Source organism: Hyaena hyaena, unplaced genomic scaffold (genome assembly GCF_003009895.1).
Source record: "Hyaena hyaena isolate Hyena2069 unplaced genomic scaffold, ASM300989v1 scaffold_42, whole genome shotgun sequence".
Lineage (NCBI taxonomy): Eukaryota > Metazoa > Chordata > Mammalia > Carnivora > Hyaenidae > Hyaena > Hyaena hyaena.
In genome coordinates this window covers 1,440,721-1,465,772 of record NW_024080674.1, presented here as the reverse complement: position 1 = coordinate 1,465,772, position 25,052 = coordinate 1,440,721, and the positions used below count along the sequence as shown (strand labels likewise).

The window sequence follows — 25,052 nt, the reverse complement described above, 5'->3', positions numbered from 1 at the left end:
CTTGCTCTTAGGGAGCTACAAACCGACCATGAAAGATCACACTAAGGATGCCTGGGTGGTTCAGTTGGTTGAGCATCTGATTCTTGATTTCAGCTCAGGTCATAGTCTCATAGATCATGACTTCAGGCCCTGCATGGAGCTCTGCACTAGTGTTATGGAGTCTGCTTAGGATTCTCTCTCTCCCTCTCTCTCTCTCTGCCCCTCCCCTGCTTTCTCTCTCTCTCTCTCTCTAAGTAAATAAATTTTAAAAAATCCTTTAAAAAGAAAAAGAAAGATTGCAATAAACAATAGAAGTCACAAAGAACTCCATTCTATAGTAAGTTCAAATACAGTAGGTGCTATGGAAAAAGAAAGTAGAGCAGGGTCAAAGAATCGGCAATCCTGAGAGAGTCAGGAGACCAGCTGCAATTTTAAACAGGGAGGTGATCAGAAGGAGCTTTGCTAGGAAATTACATGTCAGCCAAGACTTAAAGAAGATGGAGGAAAGGCACAGAGGGACCAGCCAGCACAAGCCCAAGGTGGGAGCGTTCCTGGTTTGCTTGAGAAATGGGGAAGAGGCCAGTATGACTGCAGCAGAAAACCCAGAGAGACAGGAAGGGGAGAGGGGGGTAGAGTTGAAAAGGAGAGAGGACATGCACATAAATCTGAGGCCAAGGTGAGAGCCTCGGCTTTCTCTGTGAGTGAGACGGATTTCCCTGGGGACTGTTGAGCAGGGAAGTGACGTAATCTGATGTATCTTTCATCCTGACTGCTGAGAATTTCCAGAATTGAGTGTAGGTGGTGGGGAGGGAATCAATTCCTGGAGGAGTCGAGGGAGCATGAGAGGAGGTAGTGGCCATTCTTTACTTTGAGTATCTGGGACTGAGCTTCCGAACTTCCATATGCCCCCAGGATGGGCAAATAGAGCCCACATGCACTTTGGGGCTGCGTGCTTCGTCTCTGTCCTGCTTCTCCCAGACTCTACCAGAGAACCACGTGTATCTCTTCCCTTACCCTCAAATTCCTTGCTTCTGTAATGGAAGGCAAAATGTCCACCTCACAGGACTATCTCCAAAGTAAAGTGCATACCGAATACTTCGCGCTCTGTCAGGCATACAGTAGGTGCTCAGAGAAGCAAAGGGGGTTGCAAGTCTCCCCAAGAACAAGAGATTTCATAAGATGCTAATTCTGTAGTCTGGAAGATATTGAGATTTACCATCTTTATTTCAAGTTGGTTTGCTTGAGTAATTAATTCAATGTTAAGGTTTTATTGGTGAGGCGCCCAGGATTTTAGCAACTGAATTAGCTGAACATGAAAGTCTTTAAGGGTGAAAGAGAAAATAATGTCTGTTCCGTTGCAACTCCTATTTCTGTAAAGCAGATGAGCTCATTCCTGATTGGCAAATTGGTCAATAACATGAATATAATGAGGACGTCACATTGATTCACCTGTGATTTTTTTCCTAACACGTTATTGCTCAGCACCACTGAGTAACAGCAGCCAAATATAAAGTTGAAGGCAGGAAGCCACAGAAAATGCAGTCAGTTCATAGAGAGCCCATCGACTTCCTGCTCAGATGGTCGGCCTTGAAAGGCTAATTATCACCTCTCCCTGACCTTTCTCATTTGACCTATCTCTAACCCCACAATCTCAATGTCCCCAAAGAGCCCTTTCTACCCAATTGCTGTCGCTTCTGTAGTTACAAGGCAAAGTCCTTTATGTGCTATTGCATTCCTTTAAATATAATGAATTTAACAAGTGTTTTTTATTGGACCCATATTTTTATTACTCTTGCTCTTAATTCCGTTACATTCTGGATACCTATTTGCTTAGTTTGGAAGTGGCCTGCCCTAACCTAGTTTCCCCCACAAATACTATAACAGTAACGCAACATTCTGCAAAATGCAAGATCCACTGAGGAACGTATACCACTGAGGGGCCTATAGAAGTACCCACACCGGCACCAAATATACCAGAACAGAGCAGGGCATGGCCGAGAACAGAGCACACAGCCACGAGAGGGCATTGGCTCCCAAGCCACCTGAAGCTTACTACAAAGTCCGAGCCTACCCGTCTCTGGCTGTGTGATCTTAGGTAACTTGTTCGACTCTCCAATGTCTAAATTCCTCCATCTTTAAAAATGGAACTAGTAATATAACCCCCGCCATTGGAGTGTTGGAAGCCAAAAAAAAAAAACCAAAAAACAAAAAAACAACTGTAAAGCACTAAGTAAGTGATAGCTATTAGAATATTGTATGGATAGAAACTGTTTTTAAGTGAACAGGGTTCTAACGAAGTGAGTATGGAGTAAGTCACCTTCACTGCAAAAGGAGGTCAGATGCAGGCTTCAAAAGCAATGCCTCTGGTTGGTTTTAGCAGACCTGTTTTTGTGCACTTGGACCCCCTCCTAACTCTGACTTGCAGACAGCCAAGCAACGGGAGAACCCTCGGAACCAAAGTGAGAAGAGCCTTGCTCTCTGGACTTACCGCCCTACATCTGGACAACGGGCTGAAGCCCAGTAGATTTGTGCAAGATGTTATTGAGCATACATATATGCCTCTGTGTGTGTGTGTGTGTGTGTGTGTGTGTGTGTATGTGTGTGTGTGTGTTTGGATGCCTTTCCTCTACATATGAAAAATATAGCAGAGGAAAAGATAATGTTCCCCTGGCTGGAAGAGATGAGATCATTTGTAAGTGGCTTGTTAAAGCGCACATCATTTTCCTGATCAGCGGTAGCGAGGCTGCTTCTTTAGGAGCTGATGCAATTTATCATGTTATTATATATTTAGGGGCTTTTTGAAAATGCTGTTATTTACTCAACCGACTGTGTATATAGACTATTTAAAGCAGATTTTTGACCCAGTAGACTGTACCAGCCCCATCTATCGTCTCAATGAGCATGTGGGGACTCTTAAATATGCAGATTATTGACACAATAGACTATGAGCGCTGGAAACATACTCTAGACGGATACATTCAAGTCATTGGGGGATGATATGTTTCTAAAAAGCATTTTCAAGGCAGACCCATATGTACAGCCAGGCTCTATGGACAGGTGTACATTTGGATGGAGGGGAGTCTGGCTTTGGAAGGAAATTTCTTGTTTCCGAAAGTAAGGTATTCTTATTAGCATTGTTTGTGGTCTGCCCATTTGTCCATGAACATTTAAACTACCTTCTACTGAATGCCAAGCAATGGCACCACGTGCTTGAGCTTATTTTATTCTAACATGCAAAGAAGCCACTTTGTTAGAGTTAGGACAAATCCATTCTTTTATTCAACATATGTATTGTGTACCATTTGTTAGTCTGTGGTGTCTTTGGTTGTGAGCAACAAATATTATCTCTGGCTAACCTGAGTCAAGACCAGCAATGTGATAGAAGGAGCATGGAACAGATCACTTTAAGGGAAGAAGCCAGCATGGCTCTGAAAGTGAAAGGGACAAAATCAAAGGAGACCTCCTCTTCATGATGTTCTTGTCAAGATGGATCCACTCGAATCATTTTCCATGCTTGAGTCGTGGGGTCCGAATTTGAATTATACACAGCAACAGTCTGATTGGCCAAACTGGGATAGTGTGCCCATGCTTTTAAAAAAAAGGAAAGAGAAAGTGCTTATGTTTTTTGTTCTACCTCCCTGCTCTTTAAACAAAATACCAGACATTTAAACGCATACACATCTGGATCACTCTTACAGGAAAATTGGCCAGATGTAATGGAGGTTCATTAAATTAATCTCCCAAAGACCAAAATCTATGTCCTGCTGGCTCCTTCCCAATGTGCCTAGAAGGGAGTAGATTTCTAGAGCCTAGCTCTGACAGTGTCATAACTACATCAGTCCCAAATTGACCATATGCCGTAAGAAAATAAAAATCAACTACACTACCTAATTTAAATGGGAAGAGGAGATGATTTCAATTATTAACTCACCCAAATGGCAAAAGGAAAAATGGACAGGGACAGAGCACCCCACCAAAATGGCGCACATTGAGGAGTGGAGGGTGTTCTGGCCAAAGCAGACAACAGTCACCCCAAGAACTGTGACTGGTACTGGGGATGTAGGAATGAATGAAATAGATAAGCCCCCACATTCGTGGGGCTCATGTTCAAATTGGAGAGAAATATTTTTAATTCAGAGTCTCTCAGTCTTGACAGAACTGATATATGTGCCAGATCATTCTTTGTTGTGGGGGCTGCTCTATGCATTGTAGGATATTTAGCAGTATCTCTGGTCTCCACCAACTAGATGCCAGTAGTACACCTACTGCCCTCCATAGTTAGGACAACCAAAATATCTCCAGACATTGCCAAATGTCCCTAAGGGGCCAAATCAAGCTGAGTCATCAAGAATGTATTAAGTATCACCAGGAAGATTGGTAGGAGCCCACCATGTCTCTAATTCAAGATACAATTGGGGGCTGGGGCCCTCCTTGGGTAAACATTGTCTCTGCTGTTCTACTTAAGCAGTATTATTGACTATGTACCAGACCATGTGTAAAGTTGTAGAATACAAAATAAACAAGGAGAGAGAAGAGCATTATGGCACCCTTATTGCGTTGGGTACATGAAGATAAACACAAGATAGCTTCCTTGCTTTTAAAGAGTTTACTATCAGGGAGGGTGAGGGGCTCATATGGTTAAGAGTCCGACTTTGGCTTAGGTCATGATTTCACAGTTGATGGGTTATACTCCTGCATCAGACTCTGTGCATACAGCTAGGAGCCTGGAGCCTACTTCGGATTGTGTGCCTCCCTCTCTCTCTGCTCCTCCTCTCCTCATGCTCTGTCTCTCAAAAATAAATTTAAAATGTTAAAAAAAGGGGCGCCTGGGTGGCTTAGTCGGTTAAGCGTCCGACTTTCTCTTAGGTCATGATCTCGCGGTTTTTGGGTTCGTGCCCTGCGTCGGGCTCTGTGCTGACTGCCAGCTCAGAGCCTGGAGCCTGTTTCAGTCTGTGACTCCCTCTCTCTCTGACCCTCCCCTGCTCATGCTGTCTCTCTCTCTCCCTCCTAGAAATAAATAAAACATTAAAAAAAAATAAAATGTTAAAAAAAATTTAAACAGTTTACTATCTGGGAAGTGAGATCAAGAGTCACAATTTGATTTGTCTGCTGGGAGATATGGGTAAAGTCCTATGGATTACAGAAAACAAAAGGAGATTGTACTCTGGAAGCTTGGAAAAGAGCTCAGGGCAGAGATGGCATGGAAAGTGGTTTCAGAATTCAAAATAGTCCATGTGTAACTAACAATGGCTTAGGTGTTCGATTAGGAACAGGAATCCCAAATTTTATAGTATTGACCTTCTTATTATCACAGATAATTAATGGACAGGATTACCTTGTACTTTGTCAAACAAACAAACAAACAAAAAAAGGTCATAACTGTTAAGAGCAAAAGAATAAACATACCAAGGAATAAAACAATGTGTATCATGCAAAATGTTAGGACATGGCAAAGCTAATGTACACTTCTTGATAAAAATGTATCTATAAAGTAATACCTACAGCAAACTATGAAAGGTGCACAGATTAATAGCTATATCATGAAGCTCTCAGTTGTAAGTAACTCACCCTAAATATCTTAAGCAGTAAAGAGGATTATTTTCTCCTGAAATTTCAAACTACAGAGACAGTCAGGCTTCTGGTGGAGTCTGATCAAGGTTCTCCCTCCAGCTGGTGGTAATTTTCTTGGCTCTCTGCTCTTGTGTATGCTAGCTTAGTGCTAGGCTAACTTCCTTCACGGTAGTGAAATTGCTATTAGCAATGTATAAGATTATATATTCATGTATAAGCACAAGAAAAGAGAAAGGGAGAGACCCTTACTTTCTTAATCATCAAATCAAATGAAGAGTGCTGATCACCTATTGGATTAGGTGGGGCCTAAATCCCATAGATAAGCCACTATTGCAATGTGATTAGGTTAGGAAACTTGGAGCCCCACCAGACCTGGGTGGCACCAATCCCACCCATACTTCATAGGCTGGGGAGCAACCAAAATGCTTACTATATCAAGCACCCTGGAATATTGATGGTCTTTTCAGCATTGCCCAAGAATTAGCCACGTTCATTTTTAAATGTCTGTGAGTAACAAGGAATTGACAAGATCCGAAAACCCACCAATGTCCTCTTGAAAGTCTAAGGTGTAACTGTTAATTTCCCTTCTATCTCCCAGTAGCCATTCAAAGATGTTAGAGACTGTATAAAAGGTGCTTTTCCAATGATTCAACTCATGTTTAACCGTCCTCCTCCAACTTAGAAAGTTCTGGGTCTTTTTCTTGTAATTTTTCCAGGTAAAGAAAAATTATCTTGATGAGGTATCAGGGTGGCTCAGTCGGTTAAGCCTTCAAACTTCAGCTCAGGTCATGATCTCACAGCTTGAGTTCAAGCCCCGCATCAGGCTCTGTGCTGACAGCTCAGAGCCTGGAGCTGCTTTGGATTCTGTGTCTCCATCTCTCTCTGCCCCTCCCTCACTTGCTCACGTGTGTGCGCTCTCTCTCTCTCTCTCTCTCTCTCTCTCTCTTTCTCTCTCCCAAAAATAAATAATAAAACATTACAAAACCTTTTTTTAAAAATTACTTTTGACACCCAAAATCAAAATAACTAACCAATTAGCTAAACACTACCTTTTTGTTATTGTTAGGGGGAAAAAAACACATGCATTATTATTTTTTGGAGAATTCCACTTTCATGAGAGTGGTTCAGGAACTGGCTGAGAACCAACATCAGAAGATATAGAAAGTAGAGAAAAATACATAAAACAGAGAGAATACCAAGGACAAGATAGTGGCTGTATTATCTGTAGCCATCTCACTGTTCACCATTGGAGGATATTAGATCCCTGGATAGTGTCTTCTCCCACTGCCCTCTCCTGGGACAATGACTAATTTAGTACGATGTGGGCAGTGCTGATATAATAACCTCAAGACTTTCCTATTTACCTGTCTCCTTTATAGGTAGAGACCCAAAAAAGATGACAAGTCTTGAAAAGGCCATTCTTAAACCAACCTGAAATCAAAGGGTCAGAAAACCCTAGAGAATTTTCTATTAGATTATTCAAACTGTCGATTCAAAAAGATCGAAGACCTCTGTATCTCCCAGAATTTGGATCATTTCCAAGAACTGCTTCATCCAACTGTCCAGTGGGGATTTGGCCCCAGATCTGTCTTGCTGTTTTATATAAGTTGCCTCATTTAAAAGCCAACCTAGTTAATTAAGAACTGAAATAGGTCAAGATTTATTTGACAGAGTTACCGGCGTTATTTAGAAATGCTAATCCCTTTCATCATTAACTTTTTTGTTTGTTTGTTTCTTGTAGTATAAAAATACTCAATCTGATATGGGGATTTAAATGAATCCAGAAGGAATTGATTGAAAATAATGCTGAGAACTTGATGGATTTTCTTTACAGCCAACATTTGAAAGAATAAATACTAACAATCCTGAGAAATCTGGCCCCATAGTGTTGCTCTTAATAGCTAGGTCTTTGTTCTTATAATAATGAGAGGGGGCATGTATCAAATACTATCACCAGACATTCTGAGTTCTTTTCAATTATTTCAGATCTCATAGTCATCTTTGAGGTGGGTATAATTATTATCTCCAATTTATAGATGAGGAGATTGAGACCCACAGACGTGGTTAGTTTGCTCAAGATGACAATATAATATGTGGCAGAGGTGAGGTTTGAACCCAGGCAGACTTGCTGCAGACGTTTTGCTCTTCAATTCCATGTTATATCCCCCATGAAGGTGGTGCACACACTTTGCTTTCTGGTTCCCCTTAAAGACACACTGTTCTCCTCCAGGAAGCCCTCTGCTTCACTGACAACTATAGAGAGAGGATGAGTAAAGCCCTTTCTTATCACCAAGTCCTGAAGCTACAGCTGATCTTGACTCTGCAACATATTTAAACTGTTGACATTTGGGGCTAAATAATTCTTTGTTCTTGGGGACTGTTGTCTGCACTGTAGAGTTTAGCAGCATCCCTGGCCTCTCTACCCACTAGTTGTCACTAGAACCTTCTCCAGTTTTAACAACCAAAGATGTCTCCATACATTGGCAAATGTTAGAGTATGATGATGACTCAGTTGGCCACGTGTTATTCTACAGAAACCGGCTACCAGGAAATGATCTGATAAATCAAATCCATTCACCCTAAAGTGCCAAGGTGACATAAGAGAATAAGTCTTCATATTTTTTACAGGGGATGGGTTCTTGGATTGCCTCATGACAAATCAACAAGAGTCAAATTGCAGGGTTTGAAGCATGAAGTAGAGTGTAAAAAGTTTCACACTTGAGGAGGAAAGAGTCTTTTCAGTGCCCCTGAATCCACACCCCCATCTGTCCTTGACCTCCTCTGCCTCCCAAGAGAACCAGCTCACCCTATGTGGAACCTCAGCCATCCAAAGGGATGTCCTCTCTTGAGGGTGTTATGCTGAGTGAAATAAGTCAGGCAGAGAAGGACAAATATCATATGTTTGCACGTATAGGAGGATTAGGAGGAACTTGACGGAGGAACAAGGGGGAGAAGAAGGGCGGAAATGGTGGGGGAAAGAGAGAGAGGCAAACCATGAGAGACTCTTGAATGCTGACAAAAACTGAGGACTGATGGATGTGGGGGGGAGGGGGGATGGGCATGGAGGAGGGCACTTTGGGGATGAGCACTGAGTGTTATGTGGAAACTAATTTGACAATAAACTATTTGTAAAAAAAAAAAAAAAAGGGATGTCCTCTTAAAAAGTCTTCTTGGTGTTCTCTATGGTTTGAAAGTGGGTTGGGACCAGTGAATAAAATCTAAGTTTGTCAGCTAGAGAAAAAACTGTGCTTTACTGATGCAATCACTCACTCATTCATTTCTCAACCCAGTCATTCATTTATTTCTTCAACAAGTTGGGCCCTGGATAACAATGGAATACAGAGGTGAACAAGATAGACTCAGCCTGCCCTTGGAGGTTTAAGGTCCCTTTGTGAAGCCAAACAACCAAGTGAATAGGGGAATAAAATAGTTGCAAGTTGAGATAAGAATTGTATAAGAAAAATGAGCGGTCTGAGATAGAAAATAACTTTGGCAATTGGGGATTTGGAGGGAGTGCGCAGGAGTTACAGTGATCAGAGATGGCCCCTCTGAAGACAGGCCTTTGAGCTGACACTAGAAGACGGAGAAAGAATCAGTCATAAAAAAAAAGGGGGGGGGGGAGACCTTCCATGTAGGAGATGCAGAATTACAAAGGCCTTAACAGAGCAAAGAATTTGGTGAGTTAGGGAATAGGTGGGAGAATTTCAGCTTTGACATCACCAAGGGGACACTGGTGGGAGGGGTGTGAAATGGAAAGAAGACAGTCATCATAGAGCTGCAGGCTGCATTAGGGAGCGTGAACCTAAGGGCCAAGGAAAGCTATTGAGAAGGGTTATGCAGAGGAAGCTGGGTCTCCATTTATTAGGTCCCCATCACTGCCGTATAGGTTGATGGGCTGTAGGAGAACAAGACTGGCCACCAACTGAAGAGGCCACCACATCTACCAGAGAAGAAATGATGGTAGTCTGGCCCAAGGCAGTGGCATGGAGGTGGATGACAGCATGAAGAGTTTAGATTTATTTTGGAAATAGAATTGACACCTCTAGCTGACAAATTAGATAAAGAGAGTGAGGGAAAAAGAAGAATTCAGTATAGATTGTAGAGCTCGACGGATCCAAATCCAAGTCCCAACTCAGCTCTGTGACTCTGGAGATGTAATTAACATTCTCTGCAATTCAGTCTGTTAAGTTGGAATTTGAAAGACGTATAGTTTTATTGTGGGGATCAAATAATGTAACACATATAAAAAATTAGTCCACTGGCTTACATGTACATTAGTCTTACATGTACATTAGCTCTCAATAGATGTTAGCTATTAGTACTTTTTTTAAAAATAGAGAATAGGCTTCCTCAGAGCTGGGAGTTCTCCATTACTGAGGATGTTCAAGTATATGTTGAGGGGTTACTTGACTGAAGTGTTAATAAAGTGACAAAAGCATATCATGAAAGCTTGAACTAAAAGCTTTCTATAATCCTTAGATTTGATCCAATTGTGTCATGGTAGAAACCCGGCTCAGCTCCTAAGGGGGAAGATGGCAAGGAATAGTGGTGCTCATAGCCAGGCTGGTCATAACAATCATCTTGGTGGGGAATCCAACATGAAAAAGAGTTGGAATGTCCAGTGTTTGAGCCATTAATCACAGGGCTGAAGAACACCAAGACAAGGAAACCTTCCCTGGCTAAAGCTGAATTAGACATAAGATACAGAAGGCATTTCCACCTCAAACTTCTGTGATTTTAGAAAAGACTCTTCACCAAGAAAGTAAAGGCCAGGAAGTGTTCTGATAGTGACAATTTAGATTCTTGGAGGGAACAATGAGCCCTTCTTTCCTTCCTCCCTCCCTCCCTCCCTCCCCCTCTCCCTTCCTCCCTTCCTTCCTTCCTTCCTTCCTTCCTTCCTTCCTTCCTTCCTTCCTTCCTTCCTTCCTTCCTCTCTCTCTCCTAATGGCAAGTGGTCACAGCTATGAACCTAGCAAAAGAAGCAGGTTAAAACTTCTCCGTTCTTGGCTAATGCAGTTAGACGTCTTTGAGAAAAGGCAATGAGAAGTGGTCATTATCCATTATCTGCATGAAATATTTCAGAGAAAGCAGCAGCATTTGCCAAAAAAAAGAAAGAAAAAAAAAAAGAAAAGAAAAGATGTTTGACTTCAGGCCAGGCAAGAAGGGAACAAGATCACCTTCTCTCTCCGTGGGATGGCCGTGCTAATGATGTTATTTCAAGTAAAATGGGAATATATGTCTAAAAAAATACAGATGGTGCTTCAGCTTCATGTACTTTCTGAAGGTCGTTCTAGACAATGATTCACTGTCCCTTTTCTTGAGGGGGGGAGAAAGGACTCCAAACTTTCCAGTCTTGGAAAGAACTGTATATGTGTGAGTGTGTTTCTATGCCCCTGTGTGAGGAAAATGTATCAAAATCAGGATGCACATTTTTCTGAAAACAGTTGCTACCACTTGAAAAGCCAAAGCCTGAAAATCTTAATTTGCTAGGAAAGCCTCAGTCTTATTGTGTAGTTTCTTTGTCCCTGTTTCACTTCACTTTGTTTTATCCCCTGCTCCTGATTTATGGCTCTCCTGGCATGAAGATAATATAAGGATAATGACTTCTAAACTGGAACTACCAGAAAGCTGATGAACTAGCCCCCTTTCTAACCTTCCTGCATGAATATTTTCTCCTTCTGCTTTTTAAAATTGTCACCAGGACGTTTCCCAATAATACTATACACTGAACTTATATTCTAGGTAGCTGAATACAGAGCATTTTTCTAGACCTTCTTCTTTGAGCATTAGTCATTTCTCTTCAGTGCAAAGCCCAAGGCATCCAACAAAGACCTTTCCCCTTGGATGGCGGGTTGCTTTATTTCTTGAGGACTGCAGACACGATCATTATGGGTAATGACCTAATAACTTGCTATTCAATGTTTGCACATCACATCTACGAAAGTTCCCAGTGCACATACCGCTGGCTCCTTGTAAGAATGATTTAATGCTAAGTAACAAACCCCAAGCTGGAGGAAGCTCTTTTCTTATGCATGACACATGCAAAGCTGGTTCATATCTAATGCAAATATCATCTAAAAGCTGTTGGCTCAGAATAGGATTTAGGGATAAAAAGATGCCAAAACCAACTGATGTCAGCGGTCTGTGGGTTCAGGTGGGAGGTCAAGATGTGCGGTATTTATGAAATGTCTAGAACAGGCCCAGGAAATTCGGAGGTTGTCCTACAGCCTTGGCGTTTTACATACTTTATCATGTTGGAGATCCCTATCTTTCCTATGAAATAGTCACTGTAATGATTCCCATTTTATAGATGGGGCAGCTGAGCCTCTGAAAGTTTCAGCAACTTTCCCAAGATCACATTAAGAGTAAGTGGCAGATTTACTCTGCCTGAGACCTGCCTGATCCCACAGCCAATGGACCATTCTATCTCTTCATTAACTGGTCAGTCCTTGAATCAGTGACTTTTATTTTTCTCTTGCTCAGCGCTTCCCAGTGTAAACTGGGAGCAATGGTCGAAGCCCCAGGCATTTCACTTTTTGGTCCTTGGAGAGGAAAGGGGCTGGGCCTCTCAAAGATGTATATTTCCTTTTCACACAGCCTGTACCCCACATACCAGAAGGAACACAGGCAGAAAGAGGCAGATTGCTAAATACCTTGCTACTAACTGTTTTTGCAGTTCACTATTGGCCTCTCAAACATCACTGAACACAGGAATCCCCTGGGGATCTTGTGAAATGACTTTTCTTCCATAGACCTGGGCTAGGGTTGAGAGTCTGCATTTCTAACAAATTCCCAGGTACCACTGTTGTTGCTCCAAGGACCAATCTTTGAGTAGCTAGGGTTTACAAGTCACTTTCTCTTCCACTTTCTCCTCTGTCTCTACAGACCCCAGTGAATTAGGCAGGCTTGGGATTGTCACCCCTACTCCACTTGATAAGGAATCAAGGTCAAAGAGCTGATAGATAAAAGCATCACTGGAGCATGCCAGAGCTTCAAACTCTTCGCCTCCCTGGCTTCTTGGGTTCAGAGATTGCAAATGGATGGGTCCCAGACACATTTGGTTTCATCTACCCAGTATGGCCGACCAAAATATCTGGCAACCCTAAGCCCCCTGTGGCCAGTCCTTCAATGGCAGCTGGATTCTTTACTGTGGTATAAGCTTTCCACCACCTGTACCTCCTCTGTGTCTCTCTATCTAGCCGAGTGCCCACACTACTTACCTTTGCAACAGAGAATTGTTTTTCTTCCCTCTGGCCTACTTTGCCCACTTGAATTACCTGCCCACCTCCAGTAATACGTGGCCTTTCCATGACCTCTTTCTCCCCAACCGCAGTGCCTAACTTCTCTCCATAACTCCTCCATCTATTCTCCTTGACTCTCCTTGGCCTTTGGAGAACCACTGAGATGGACGTGCCAGGGAAGTTTGATTGAGCTATTTTGCATGCAGTAGGTGCAGAATAAATATTTCTTGATTAAACGAATGAACAGATGAACCACAAAGGTTCATGACGGAGGATCCACTTCCACTGATGTAAATCCACTCAGTCCTTTTTTTGCTGAAGACGAAGACATGGATAAAGACACAGAGCATGATTAGAAAGGATAACTCAAGAAAGTGCCCACAACCAGAGTGTGTTAACTAAAGGGACGGTTTTTGGTTCCACACAGACCCGCCCCTGAGGTGCATCCCATTGTGCAAGTAAATTGTTCTTATTGGCTGAATGATGTGTAGGAGATGATAAAAGAAGATGCTGTGGCTCTTGATGACCTTCAGAAAGCTCTTGGTCCATCTCTAGAGAGCACTTATGGGCTCAGGAGAAGCCTCCCTGCTGCTGCAAGAGCCCACCTCTAAACAGAGATTTCTGAGGCACCTGGGTAGTTCGGTCGGTTAAGCATCCGACTTCAGCTCAGATCATGATCTTGTAGTTTGTGAGTTCCAGCCCTGCGTCGGGCTCTGTGCTGACAGCTCAAAGCCTGGAACCTGCTTCAGATTCTGTGTCTCCTTCTCTCTCAGCCCCTCCCCGGCTCAGATTCTGTCTCTCAAAAATAAATAAACAGTAAAGAAAAAATTTACTTCAATAAAAAAAATGAACAGGTATTTCTATTTGTTTGGTTCTGACATTCAGATGAGAGAATGAGCCCTTCTCTCTTGACCGATGCCTACAAGTCACCCTCATGTTAATGAGTTATATGCAGTGTGGTGGGGATAAAAATCCGTATGCCATGAATTTGACATTGCCTATTGAAAACTTTCCTGTTTAGAAAGGTGCATGAGCTTAGATGATGACCCCAGCCTGCAGGGAGACCAAGCCTTGGCTCGTGGTACCTGGATTCTCAGAAAGTTTGAAGTCTGTGCCCCAGAAGTGCGTCAGGGGTCCCACGGCTCTCCAGCCTACAACATCCTGAAACACAAAGCTTTGGATCTCCTCAGCACAGCCCTCCAACCGGCCCTCGCTCAGGGTCTGGCCACCATCGGAAGGCGTGCAGTCTCTTTGAGCAAAATCCTCTTATCTCTTTACTCAGCCTGCCAACGAGAGTGCCAATTAGTGCCAATAATAATATACATATTAACGGATTTCTAGACCATCGTCACCAAAACACAAGAGACTCGTGACAGGGAGGCCTTCCTCTGTGTCATCATTCAGCGCACCTGCTGTACACGGCAAGCAATTCTAGCAATCCCTTCATTTACGTCTGCCCTGCACACCGTGGAACCTTCGTGTGATTTTAAACTGTCATTTAGTGGGATAGCTTGGTGAAAATGATCCTGTCACCACTGGATATGTTTTTAAATGAGGTCTTGGTTGAATTTTGGTTTAGTTTTCGAAAATTGGCCTTCTCGAATTTTCTGTTCTTCTCGGGTTATAACTGTCCCACCTCTACTGCCACTTTAAAAACTGTCAGTGTTTTTAGGGTAAGCACTCTATTGTGGAGTTTCAAGGCAACTACAAAAATGTATGCCTGGCATTAAAAAAAAAATTGCTATCTATCATCATGCAACCCATGAATTATTTTGCATGATTTCATTTAACTCCTTCAGAATAGACATTTTTGGAACAATTGAGGTGGTAATTAAAAAAAAATTATTTTTTGTTTTTTTAACCTTTGATATAAGAGGAAGTTTCTAGAATTTACAGAGAGCAGGGAGGGTCTGGGAGAGAGGCAGAGAGAGTCCCAAGCAGGTTCCATACTGTCAGCACCAAGTCCAATGCAGCGCTTGATCTCACAAACCGCGAGATCGTGACCCGAACTGAAGTCAAGAGTCGGATGCTTAACCAGCTGAGCTAGAGGAGAAACCACTGAGGTGCACCTCAGTAAAATCAAGCATTCAAGAGAAGACCACCATCATATTTGTGGAACCTGTATCCTGGAACAGCTAATACACTACATTCATGACAAAATTAGTCCATACTTTCAAAGTTCCAATGTGTGAGTCTCTTTTGTATCAAAGTCTGCTCCCATTAAGGATGAATTTTCTAATGCTTTGCAGCCTTGATGCTTGTTTTCAGTCTTCTGCCTGAGAAGTTTAAATTCACAGCTCAGGGATTTCTGGCGACAAGAACATTGGTGGCTGCGTTGGTCTGAAAAGATGACTTAAGGGGATATTCTGGTTTTATCATTGAGAGGAGCCGGTCAGGGTGGCTGTAGTTCACATCTGATCTCACATTGGAGGTTAAGGGAGGGAGCTTTACCCATCACAGCTGTCAGCTGCACCATCACAACGTGGAGATAGAGTTTGCAACCGGAATAATCTCTTTGCATTGTATGGTCTATGCATTCATTTGCTCAGATAAATTTGTGGACGCTGTTCTGTGCCAGGGTGCAGTGTGAATGCTGGGGGAAGTGCAGTCTCCATCTTCATGGGGACAAGCATTTCATCTTTATATTTAGTGGGAGGAGACAATCAATCATTAGGAAAGCAAGACGATCTTAAAGTATGGTAGGTGCTACAGGGATCTTAAGAAGTAGGTGGATGTGATCCGGAGTTACACAGAGAAGGGAACACTGAGCAGGACAGTCTTCTTGAAAAGGAGTGCTGGACCCTGAGACCTGAAGAATGAAAAGAGACCACCACATGAAGTTCTGGAGGAAGAACTTTTCTGAGCAGAGAGGTCTAGCTGCAAGGAACCAAGTCACAGGAAGGATTGGCAAAGTCAGAAGGAACGAGTAGGCTGTCATGCCTCAGGCACGGAGAGCGGGGTGAGGGTACGGAGTAATAACATGGGCAGGTAGAGGCCAAGTCCAGCAAGCTCTATAGACCATGCTAAGGGTTTGGATTTCATTCTGTCTTTTTTTAAAATTTTTTTTTTGTAGTTTATTTATTTTTGAGACAGAGAGAGACAGAGCATGAGTGGGGGAGGGACAGAGAGAGAGGGAGACACAGAATCTGAAACAGGCTTCGGGCTCTGAGCTGTCAGCACAGAGCCTGATGCAGGGCTCGAACCCATGAACCATGAGATCTGACCTGAGCCAAAGTCAGACGCTTAACCAACTGAGCCACCCAGGCGCCCCTGGATTTCATTTTGGATGCAGCACAAGGACACTACAGGAGTTAAAACACAGCAACGTCACCACCCAAAACCTTATTCTTTCAACAAAGAAAATTCTAGCAGCTCTCTACAAAACAGCCTGGAGGAAGTAGAGGCAGGAAGCCCACTTACTCACCCTAGTGAACAATAATGGTGGCACAGTCAGTGCCATGACCTTGGAGTAGAGGAGAAACCATCTCTTGAGTCATTCACCTAGACATAGCAGTGAGAGGGTTCACTTAGGAAGTAGCTGCCCTGAGGATGAGGAGGCTTCATGTGACCAGAGTGGGGCAGTGGCGAGGGACGCGATTAGAAATTTAAGTTGGAAAAGGGAGATTTGCCCCCCACAGAGTTTGATCTTCAACCTGAAATCAACAAGAATGTTCCACAGAGAATAGTTCTTTTTATTGTGCCTTGCAATAATTGTGATCCATTTTCTCTGGTTAAATAAGTATTCATAAGAATAAACTTGCCACTCATCCACTTTACCAAGATTTACACATGATGCGATCTTATTAAGCAAATCATCGATAGAGAGAGAGACGGATACTCATTATACACCCAGATCACCATATTCTGGCTGTCTTTCCTCTCTTTCATCAGCTGCCGGTGGCAAACAAAATCACTTAAGTCAAGTGAACAGTTTTAAATGTGTAATATTAAAATGTGTTTTTAAAAACTCCTTGGAACCCTCAGCCATCGTTAAAATACACTCGCTTTGACGGATGCTTTGGCACTTTTTTTTTTTATGAAGCCTTTCAATGCGTTACCTTATTGGGTGCATGAGATTTAGTCTGTCCTGCAGGAAAAAACAGACAAAAAGGGGCTCTCAGCACGAGTTACTCTTCTGTAAAGGTTATAGTAAACATGTCAGTGCCTAATTAAGCAGAAAATTTTATCTGTATTGTGGGGGAGGCATTTGCTGTCTCTGACTTTTCTTCTGGGGAATCCATTTAGAAGGACAAAGTAGGCTGTGGAGCTGGACTGGTCCGGAAAGCACAAATGTCAGCAGGGAGAAAAACAAAAACACTTATTTTCTCCTTGTGTGAAAATTACTAGATTGGCCGGGCCAATTATGGGAGTGGGGGGAGGGGTGGGGTTGGTGCATGCATGTGCACACCCGTGTACACACACACATGCGGTATGTTTCATCAACACACACACATACACACACACAGTAACATAAACTACTTCCAACGAAATCAGGCCCTATGCTGGGCACTGAAAATAGTGAGATGAGTAAAACCTGGCCATGCTCGTAATCAATTGTGGTGATGGAAACCTCTTTTCTCGTCCTAGGTTTTTTTCCACTGGCTCTGTGTGTGTGTGTGTGTTGCTATGATCATATTGCTCATAGATAAGTAACTGTATGTCTCAGCTGGCCTGGACCAGCCCTGGCTAATGAGTGTTGTCCCAGTTTTTGAGCAATAAAGCCCTTTTAATTCTCAAAAGTGACCCTGTTTGATTGATAAAATTCGCCTGTTGCTTTGGAGTATTTTGTTGGGCTCTGTAGCAACTCATTTATTCATTTTATAACAGGCTTTCTCCTTGAGCTTAATGATGTGACTCACAGACCAAATACTAATTTGCAAACATACAAATTAGTCCAGAAAAAAAGAAAATGCAGTGAGGATGGGGGCGGGGAGTGGTCTAAGTTACTCGTTCAGTTATTTTAAACTAGGTTTTTCTCTCGAGGAGTGACCACTTATTAACGGTTGCTTAACTAGACTGGGTAGCTTTTGTTTCATCAAATCAATTTATGGAACTAGAGACCAGCAATACCAGTTTAATGAAAAACCCGCTGGCCAGCTGGCTAGGAGAGCAGAAAGAGAACACCAATATGAGTACAAGAATGGACACAGCTGTCAAACGAGTGGCCAAGCCCAGGTTTTACGTCTCACCTTGTTTTATGGGGTCATGTCCTTGAAATCGTGGGCTCTTGTCTCCAGCATTCCTCCCCTCCAAAGGGATTGTCTACTTCGTGACATTTCAATCAAATGCCACTGCTTAACCTTGAACCTTTGGGTCTCTGGGAAGGTTTCGTACCCTTTAGGCTGGTCCCAAAGACTGGAACATCATGGTTAGAACCATGGACTCTCTCATCAAACATGTCGTGACTCTGCGATACTAACTGGGTGGCCTTGGGCAAATCTCTTGACCTTAGATCCTCAGTTTCCCGATCTACAAAGTGAAAATAAGAATAGTTCTTTCATCGTGTGGGCAGTCAGACAGAATGGAAGAAGGCATTTGCAGAGGTTAGCAGAGCTCCTAGGAGATAGTGATTGCTCAATAAATATTCATCTTTAGCAGCCGTAGGAGCCTTTGGAGTTTCTGACTGGAGCTACCTTATTCCCAACAACCCCTTTCTCTTCTATTCTAACTCCCTCTGCCTGCCTTGTGGGACAGACCTCCATGCATGATCACTTTTCCCAGCTGTCTCACTGGTGAATGGGAACATGGCACCTCCCCAGGCTTTCCCCCGGGCACCCACCTGCACTAAGAGGGAAGAGAGAAGCACACCAGGAAAACATTGCATTGAGATCACGCAAGCCTTGCAAATATAAGACTGAATCTCCCTTGCTTTCGGTCCCTCTTTAGATGCATTTTATCCACGAGGCTCTGAAAAGGCCAGGTGAAGGAAATGAACACATGGGCATAAATAGTCACTTTCCCCATCTCTGTTGATGGATATTTGCCCATTAATTCCCTCTGCACCCGCTCTTTCGTGCCTTCATTTTCCCTATGCAATTACTGGTCCTAAATCCTCTCCAAGAAGGGAAGGCATGCATCCCCAATAGCATTTTGCATCTACAAATCAAACGTATAATTGGCATCTCATGACGGGCACCCACAAATCACAAAGCATTTGAAATTATAGGCACGAGATCGAGAGGGCATTTTCAGCCTTGTATGAAAAGGTCTTCATAAACCTGTTTGAGAATAATAGGATAGTCCCCAAATCTCCCATTCCAACACCATTTGCTATTATTTTAAAATCATTATGTTTGCCGAGCTTACATAATTTTTCAGCTATCAGTGGAAGGTTTTATTCGATACTCCATAATCTCTCTTCCTGCTGTGTGACTCTCTACAAATAAAAATGTTATAACAAAAAGACACCGGCTATCAAAAATATAATGGCTGTGCATCTCAATTACCTACGAGCCTTCAAATATGATTTATTAAGATAATTGTATGCCAGCATAGCCAAAGCTCTCAGTAAACTTTACCACGGAGATGCCAAGGGTCAAGTCTAGTTTTCTCGTGAGCCAACGTCCTTCTCCATAGAGATCTGCTTTTGTAAAGTTGGAATTCCAGTCCAGCTTTCCTGGAAGTCATACCTATGAATTTAGCCACTGTCCGACTATCAGAGCACTAGAGTGATATTCCTTAAACGTGAACGTTATTAACCTGGGATGCTAGGCATTTAAAAAGATTTGTGACTCCTGTCAATTTAAAAAAAAGGCATTAGATAGCACAAGAGACATCATTTGGCTTTTTCCTGTGTTCATTGTTTGCAGTTAATAAAAGTGTAGATTCAATTGCTATTCAATTCAGTATTGGAAGCACTTAGTCTAAGCGAGGACATTGGGACAGAATATGCAACCTGTCACTATTATTTCATCTCTTCCTCTTCTTCTCCTGCAGGCTACGCCCAGGAGGAACAGCTGAAGGAAGAAGAGGAAATAAAAGAAGAAGAGGAGGAAGAGGAGGACAGTGGTTCGGTAGCTCAGCTTCAGGGCAGCAATGACCCGGGGACAGACGAGGAGCTAGAAACGGGCCCAGAGCAGAAGGGCTGCTTCAGCTACCAGAACTCTCCAGGAAGTCACCTGTCCAATCAGGATGTGGAGAATGAGTCTCTGCTGAGCGATGCCAGTGATCAGGTGTCAGACATCAAGAGCGTGTGTGGTCGAGATGCCTCGGACAAGAAAGCCAGCGTGCACCCCAAGCTTCCCAACGAAAGCCACAACTGCATGGATAAAATGACCGCCGTCTACGCCAACATCCTGTCCGATTCCTACTGGTCGGGCCTGGGCCTCGGCTTCAAGCTGTCCAGCAGCGAGAGGCGGCACTGCGACACCCGCAATGGCAGCAACAAGACTGATTTCGATTGGCATCAGGACGCGCTGTCCAAAAGCCTACAGCAGAACTTGCCCTCCAGATCCGTGGGGAAGCCCAGCCTGTTCAGCTCGGTGCAGCTGTACCGTCAGAGCAGTAAGATGTGCGGCACGGTGTTCACCGGGGCCAGCCGGTTCCGGTGCCGGCAGTGCAGCGCCGCCTACGACACCCTGGTCGAGCTGACCGTGCACATGAATGAAACGGGCCACTATCAAGATGACAACCGCAAAAAGGACAAGCTGAGACCCACGAGCTACTCAAAGCCCCGGAAACGGGCTTTCCAGGATATGGACAAGGAAGATGCTCAGAAGGTCCTGAAATGCATGTTTTGTGGCGACTCCTTCGATTCCCTCCAAGACTTGAGCGTCCATATGATAAAAACAAAACATTACCAAAAAGTGCCTTTGAAGGAGCCAGTGCCCACCATTTCGTCGAAGATGGTCACTCCGGCCAAGAAGCGCGTCTTCGACATCAATCGACCTTGCTCCCCTGACTCGACCACAGGCTCATTTGCGGAGTCGTTCTCCTCTCAGAAGACGGCCAGCCTGCAGCTGTCGTCCAACAACCGCTACGGCTACCAGAACGGCGCCAGCTACACCTGGCAGTTCGAGGCCTGCAAGTCCCAGATCCTCAAGTGCATGGAGTGCGGCAGCTCCCACGACACCCTGCAGCAGCTCACCACCCACATGATGGTCACAGGGCACTTTCTCAAGGTCACCAGCTCTGCCTCCAAGAAAGGCAAGCAGCTGGTACTAGACCCGCTGGCCGTGGAGAAAATGCAGTCTTTGTCGGACGCCCCAAACAGTGATTCGCTGGCTCCCAAGCCGTCAGGTGACTCTGCCTCTGACCGTGCGGCCTCTACCACCGAGCCGAAGAAAGAGAGCAAAAAGGAAAAACCAGAGGAGATCAGCAAGGACGAGAAAGTCATGAAAAGCGAGGAGTATGAAGACCCTCTCCAGAAGCCTTTAGACCCTACGATAAAATATCAGTATCTAAGGGAGGAGGATTTGGAAGATGGCTCCAAGGGCGGAGGGGACATTTTGAAGTCCTTGGAAAACACTGTCACCACAGCCATCAACAAAGCGCAGAATGGGGCTCCCAGCTGGAGTGCGTACCCCAGCATCCACGCGGCCTATCAGCTGTCGGAGGGCGCCAAGCCTGCCTTGCCCATGGGATCCCAGGTACTGCAGATTCGCCCCAACCTCACCAACAAGCTAAGGCCAATAGCACCAAAGTGGAAAGTGATGCCGCTGGTCTCTGTGCCCACCAACCTGGCCCCATACACTCAAGTGAAGAAGGAGCCGGACGACAAAGATGAAGTCATGAAGGAATGTGGGAAAGAAAGTCCCCAGGAAGAGGCCTCACCTTTCAGCCACAGTGAGGGGGATGCTTTCTCCAAAAGCGAAACCCCTTCTGAGTCCAAGAAGGCTGAGCCTTGTCCCCTGAAGGAGGAGGCCAGGCTGGTGGAGGAGGGCGGCGAGGCTGAGAAACGCCCGCCCCTCGAGCCATCGCACTCCCTCAGCAACGGGTGCGCCCTGCCCACGCGAGCACCGGCCCTGCCGTGCATCAGCCCGCTTAGCGCCCTGCAGTCTGTCCTGAACAATCACCTGGGCAAGGCCACGGAACCCCTGCGCTCCCCTTCCTGCTCCAGCCCAAGCTCAAGCACAATGTCGATGTTCCACAAGTCGAGTCTCGGCGTCATGGACAAGCCGGGCTTGAGTCCTGCCCCCACGCGGCCAGCCAGTGTGTCCAGACGCTACCTGTTTGAGAGCAACGATCAGCCCATCGACCTGACCAAGTCCAAGAGCAAGAAAGCCGAGTCCTCGCAAGCACAATCCTGCACGTCCCCACCTCAGAAGCATGCTCTGTCTGACATCGCCGACATGGTCAAGGTCCTCCCCAAAGCCACCACCCCGAAGCCCGCCGCTTCCTCGCGGGGTGCCCCCATGAAGCTGGAGATGGACGTCAGGCGCTTTGAGGATGTTTCCAGCGAGGTCTCGACTTTGCATAAGAGGAAAGGCCGGCAGTCCAACTGGAACCCTCAGCACCTCCTGATCTTGCAAGCGCAGTTCGCCTCGAGCCTCTTCCAGACATCCGAGGGCAAGTACCTGCTGTCCGACCTGGGCCCTCAGGAGCGCATGCAAATCTCGAAGTTCACGGGGCTCTCGATGACCACAATCAGCCACTGGCTGGCAAACGTCAAGTACCAGCTTCGGAAAACGGGCGGGACAAAATTCCTGAAAAACATGGACAAAGGACACCCCATCTTTTATTGCAGTGACTGTGCCTCCCAGTTCAGAACCCCTTCCACCTACATCAGCCACTTGGAGTCGCACCTTGGTTTCCAAATGAAGGACATGACCCGCATGGCAGTAGAACAGCAAGGCAAGGTGGAGCAAGAGATCTCGCGGGTGTCGTCGGCTCAGAGGTCTCCGGAAACCATAGCTGGCGAAGAGGACACAGACTCTAAATTCAAGTGTAAGTTGTGCTGTCGGACATTTGTGAGCAAACATGCAGTGAAACTCCACCTAAGCAAAACGCACAGCAAGTCACCCGAACACCACTCACAGTTTGTAACAGACGTGGATGAGGAATAGCTCTTCAGGTATGGGTTTGCTCCCAGGTGATGGGACAGTAGCCTTGTGAGGACCTTCTTGATGGGAGATGGGTCTGTGTAGAGGCAGCTCATGTCTCCCGGTACCAAGAGGACAGTAGCCTGCTGGAATAGGACTTATTTGTATGAGAGACTAGAACATAAGTCCTAACCATTCTCTCAATGTCTCCAGATTAGAGTTGGTGAAGAGAAGGAAATGGGTTCAGAGAGATGGTGTTCACAGATGAGCGCCTCATGACGCGTGATCCCCTTGGGGACCCCAAGGCCCAACTCCAAAGGTCCAACCAAGGCTACACCTCATTTTAATTAAGACGTACAGACTTCCCTCACCGTCCCGTTTCACCCCCCGCCCCTCACCTTTATAGCGATGCTAATGACTTAGGAAGTGAGTAAAGGGTGAGGAACAGAGTGAGCGAAGCAGAGCTCCTGGGGGCAGCCGCTATGCAGAGATTTCTTAATCAGCTCGTGAACTTTATTATTATTACTTGTAATTAAAGCTTTTTGCAGCTTCCTTTCAGCGATTGCTACCTGCCCCGCCCGTCCCTATGTTTATCGCCTCCGTTAGGTTCGCTAGGAAAGAGCATCTGCGCTGTAGTCAGAGGGCAGAAGAACGTTCACTGCAGAGCACTGGGGTGAAAAGAGAGGGAGCTTACTTTCTTCTCTCATCTTTTGGTTTTCTTTAGGATAGACTAATATCAGCGTCAACCCTTACCTGAGATAGGTGCGCTGCATGCCCTTGAGAGCTTATTTTACCTAAAGAAACAAATGACTGTCCGAACACCCATTGCCAATGCACATGGGGTCCCATGTCCACATAATTTGCATCATGTACCATAGAAGATCTGTGCCTTGTATAGTCACTGGTGCCCAGACCATCTATGTCACCTCCAAGAAAGAGGACGGAGACCGAGGTCAAATGCCTTGGCGGTCCCGCCACACCAGCCGTCTTCAACTGCTTTCAAGGCTGGGTCTTCACACAACCCATTCATCTCCCTTTTTGTATTTTGTCTACTTCCTTTTCTCTTCTCTTCAGGATGATCCCCACCCACTACGTGCTAGGGACCTCCACACATATTCAAGTTGTCCCCCCCCACCCACTCCCGCCTCAGGCCGCGCCCCAGATGGGGACCCGAGCTGACTTACAGCTTCAGTACTTGCCAGTCCAGTTTATGCCACGCTAGGTGACGGATTAGTTCCTTCAGTTCCTTCACAATAAGATACGAGCAGCCAATAATACTGTATCAGCCACCCCTGATTGTCAGAGCATTTGTTTTTAAATAGGAGACGTTCAGAGCAAGCCACAGAGGTATGAGGGCTAACAGAGCTCCCAAACGGAGGAGGGATGTTTATATGGGTGCGGCTTTGGGCTCACCTCACATCAGGTGGGGAGATTTGCCGAGCGTGAGGATGCTCAGGATGAAACAAAGGGTGAAAATCTAGGACCGTCCCCTCAGTGAGAAGACCTAAGAGCTTCTGATGAAGGGGGAACCCATCCTCTAGGTCTACGTGGCGCAAATGAAGACTATTGTTTTGTTTGCATGTTTTTATCATGATAATTAAAATGTGCTACCAGCAGATTCATTTCTTGCTTTCCAGGCATGATTTGTTCAGCTCACACTATTGAAAGAAAAGCCAAAATTCAGCTATCGGAGCTATAAGTGAGCTTGGGGATTGGCAACGTTCTATTTATTTGCTATATAACATTTTAAATCTTATGTAACTTGCTATTATACTTTTCTGGTCCTTGGAAGAAAAAAAAAAAAGGTGGATATATACAGAACACCCAGAGAGAAGAGAGATGTTTCCAATCCCATAGTAGTGACAGAGTCCAAACCATGGTAAAGAGGACAAATAGGTAATGTTTATTTGTGCTACAATAAAGACCAATTTTCCACCTGTTAGGTTTGTAATCATTCTTTGAAAAAAAAATTAATATCACTGCCAAAACATTGCGGTATGGAAATAGAAAGAGGGGAGGAAAAGAAAGCCTTAGTCAAAATCGGAATCGTGTATGTCTGTTCTGAGGAAGCAAAGGTAAACTGATAATTTGGAAAAGGTACTTAACAAATTACGCAAAAGGCTCTTAACAAATCTGGTCAATGCGTAGATAGGCTCGCTCTTTTCTCATCCCTCTGCATTTGTACAACATAAATACTTCTGCTTTGGACTTTTGAAGACCATGTTTCAGAGTAATCATTATACGAAACCAAAGCTGCATTCTTATATGAACACCGTGATGC

At 44.7% G+C, this 25,052-nt stretch overlaps 1 protein-coding gene across 1 annotated transcript in view; it reads left to right on the top strand.

Annotated features, from left to right (window-relative positions):
• TSHZ2 (teashirt zinc finger homeobox 2) overlaps positions 1 to 24,711 on the top strand; it is a 270,720-nt gene extending 246,009 nt beyond the window's left edge. Inside the window, exon 2 of the mRNA XM_039230024.1 lies at positions 19,728 to 24,711. Coding sequence (XP_039085955.1) covers positions 19,728 to 22,795 — 3,068 coding nt within the window. The 3' untranslated portion in view covers positions 22,796 to 24,711. The remainder of the gene's footprint in view (positions 1 to 19,727) is intronic.
• Positions 24,712 to 25,052: the final 341 nt, after the last annotated feature.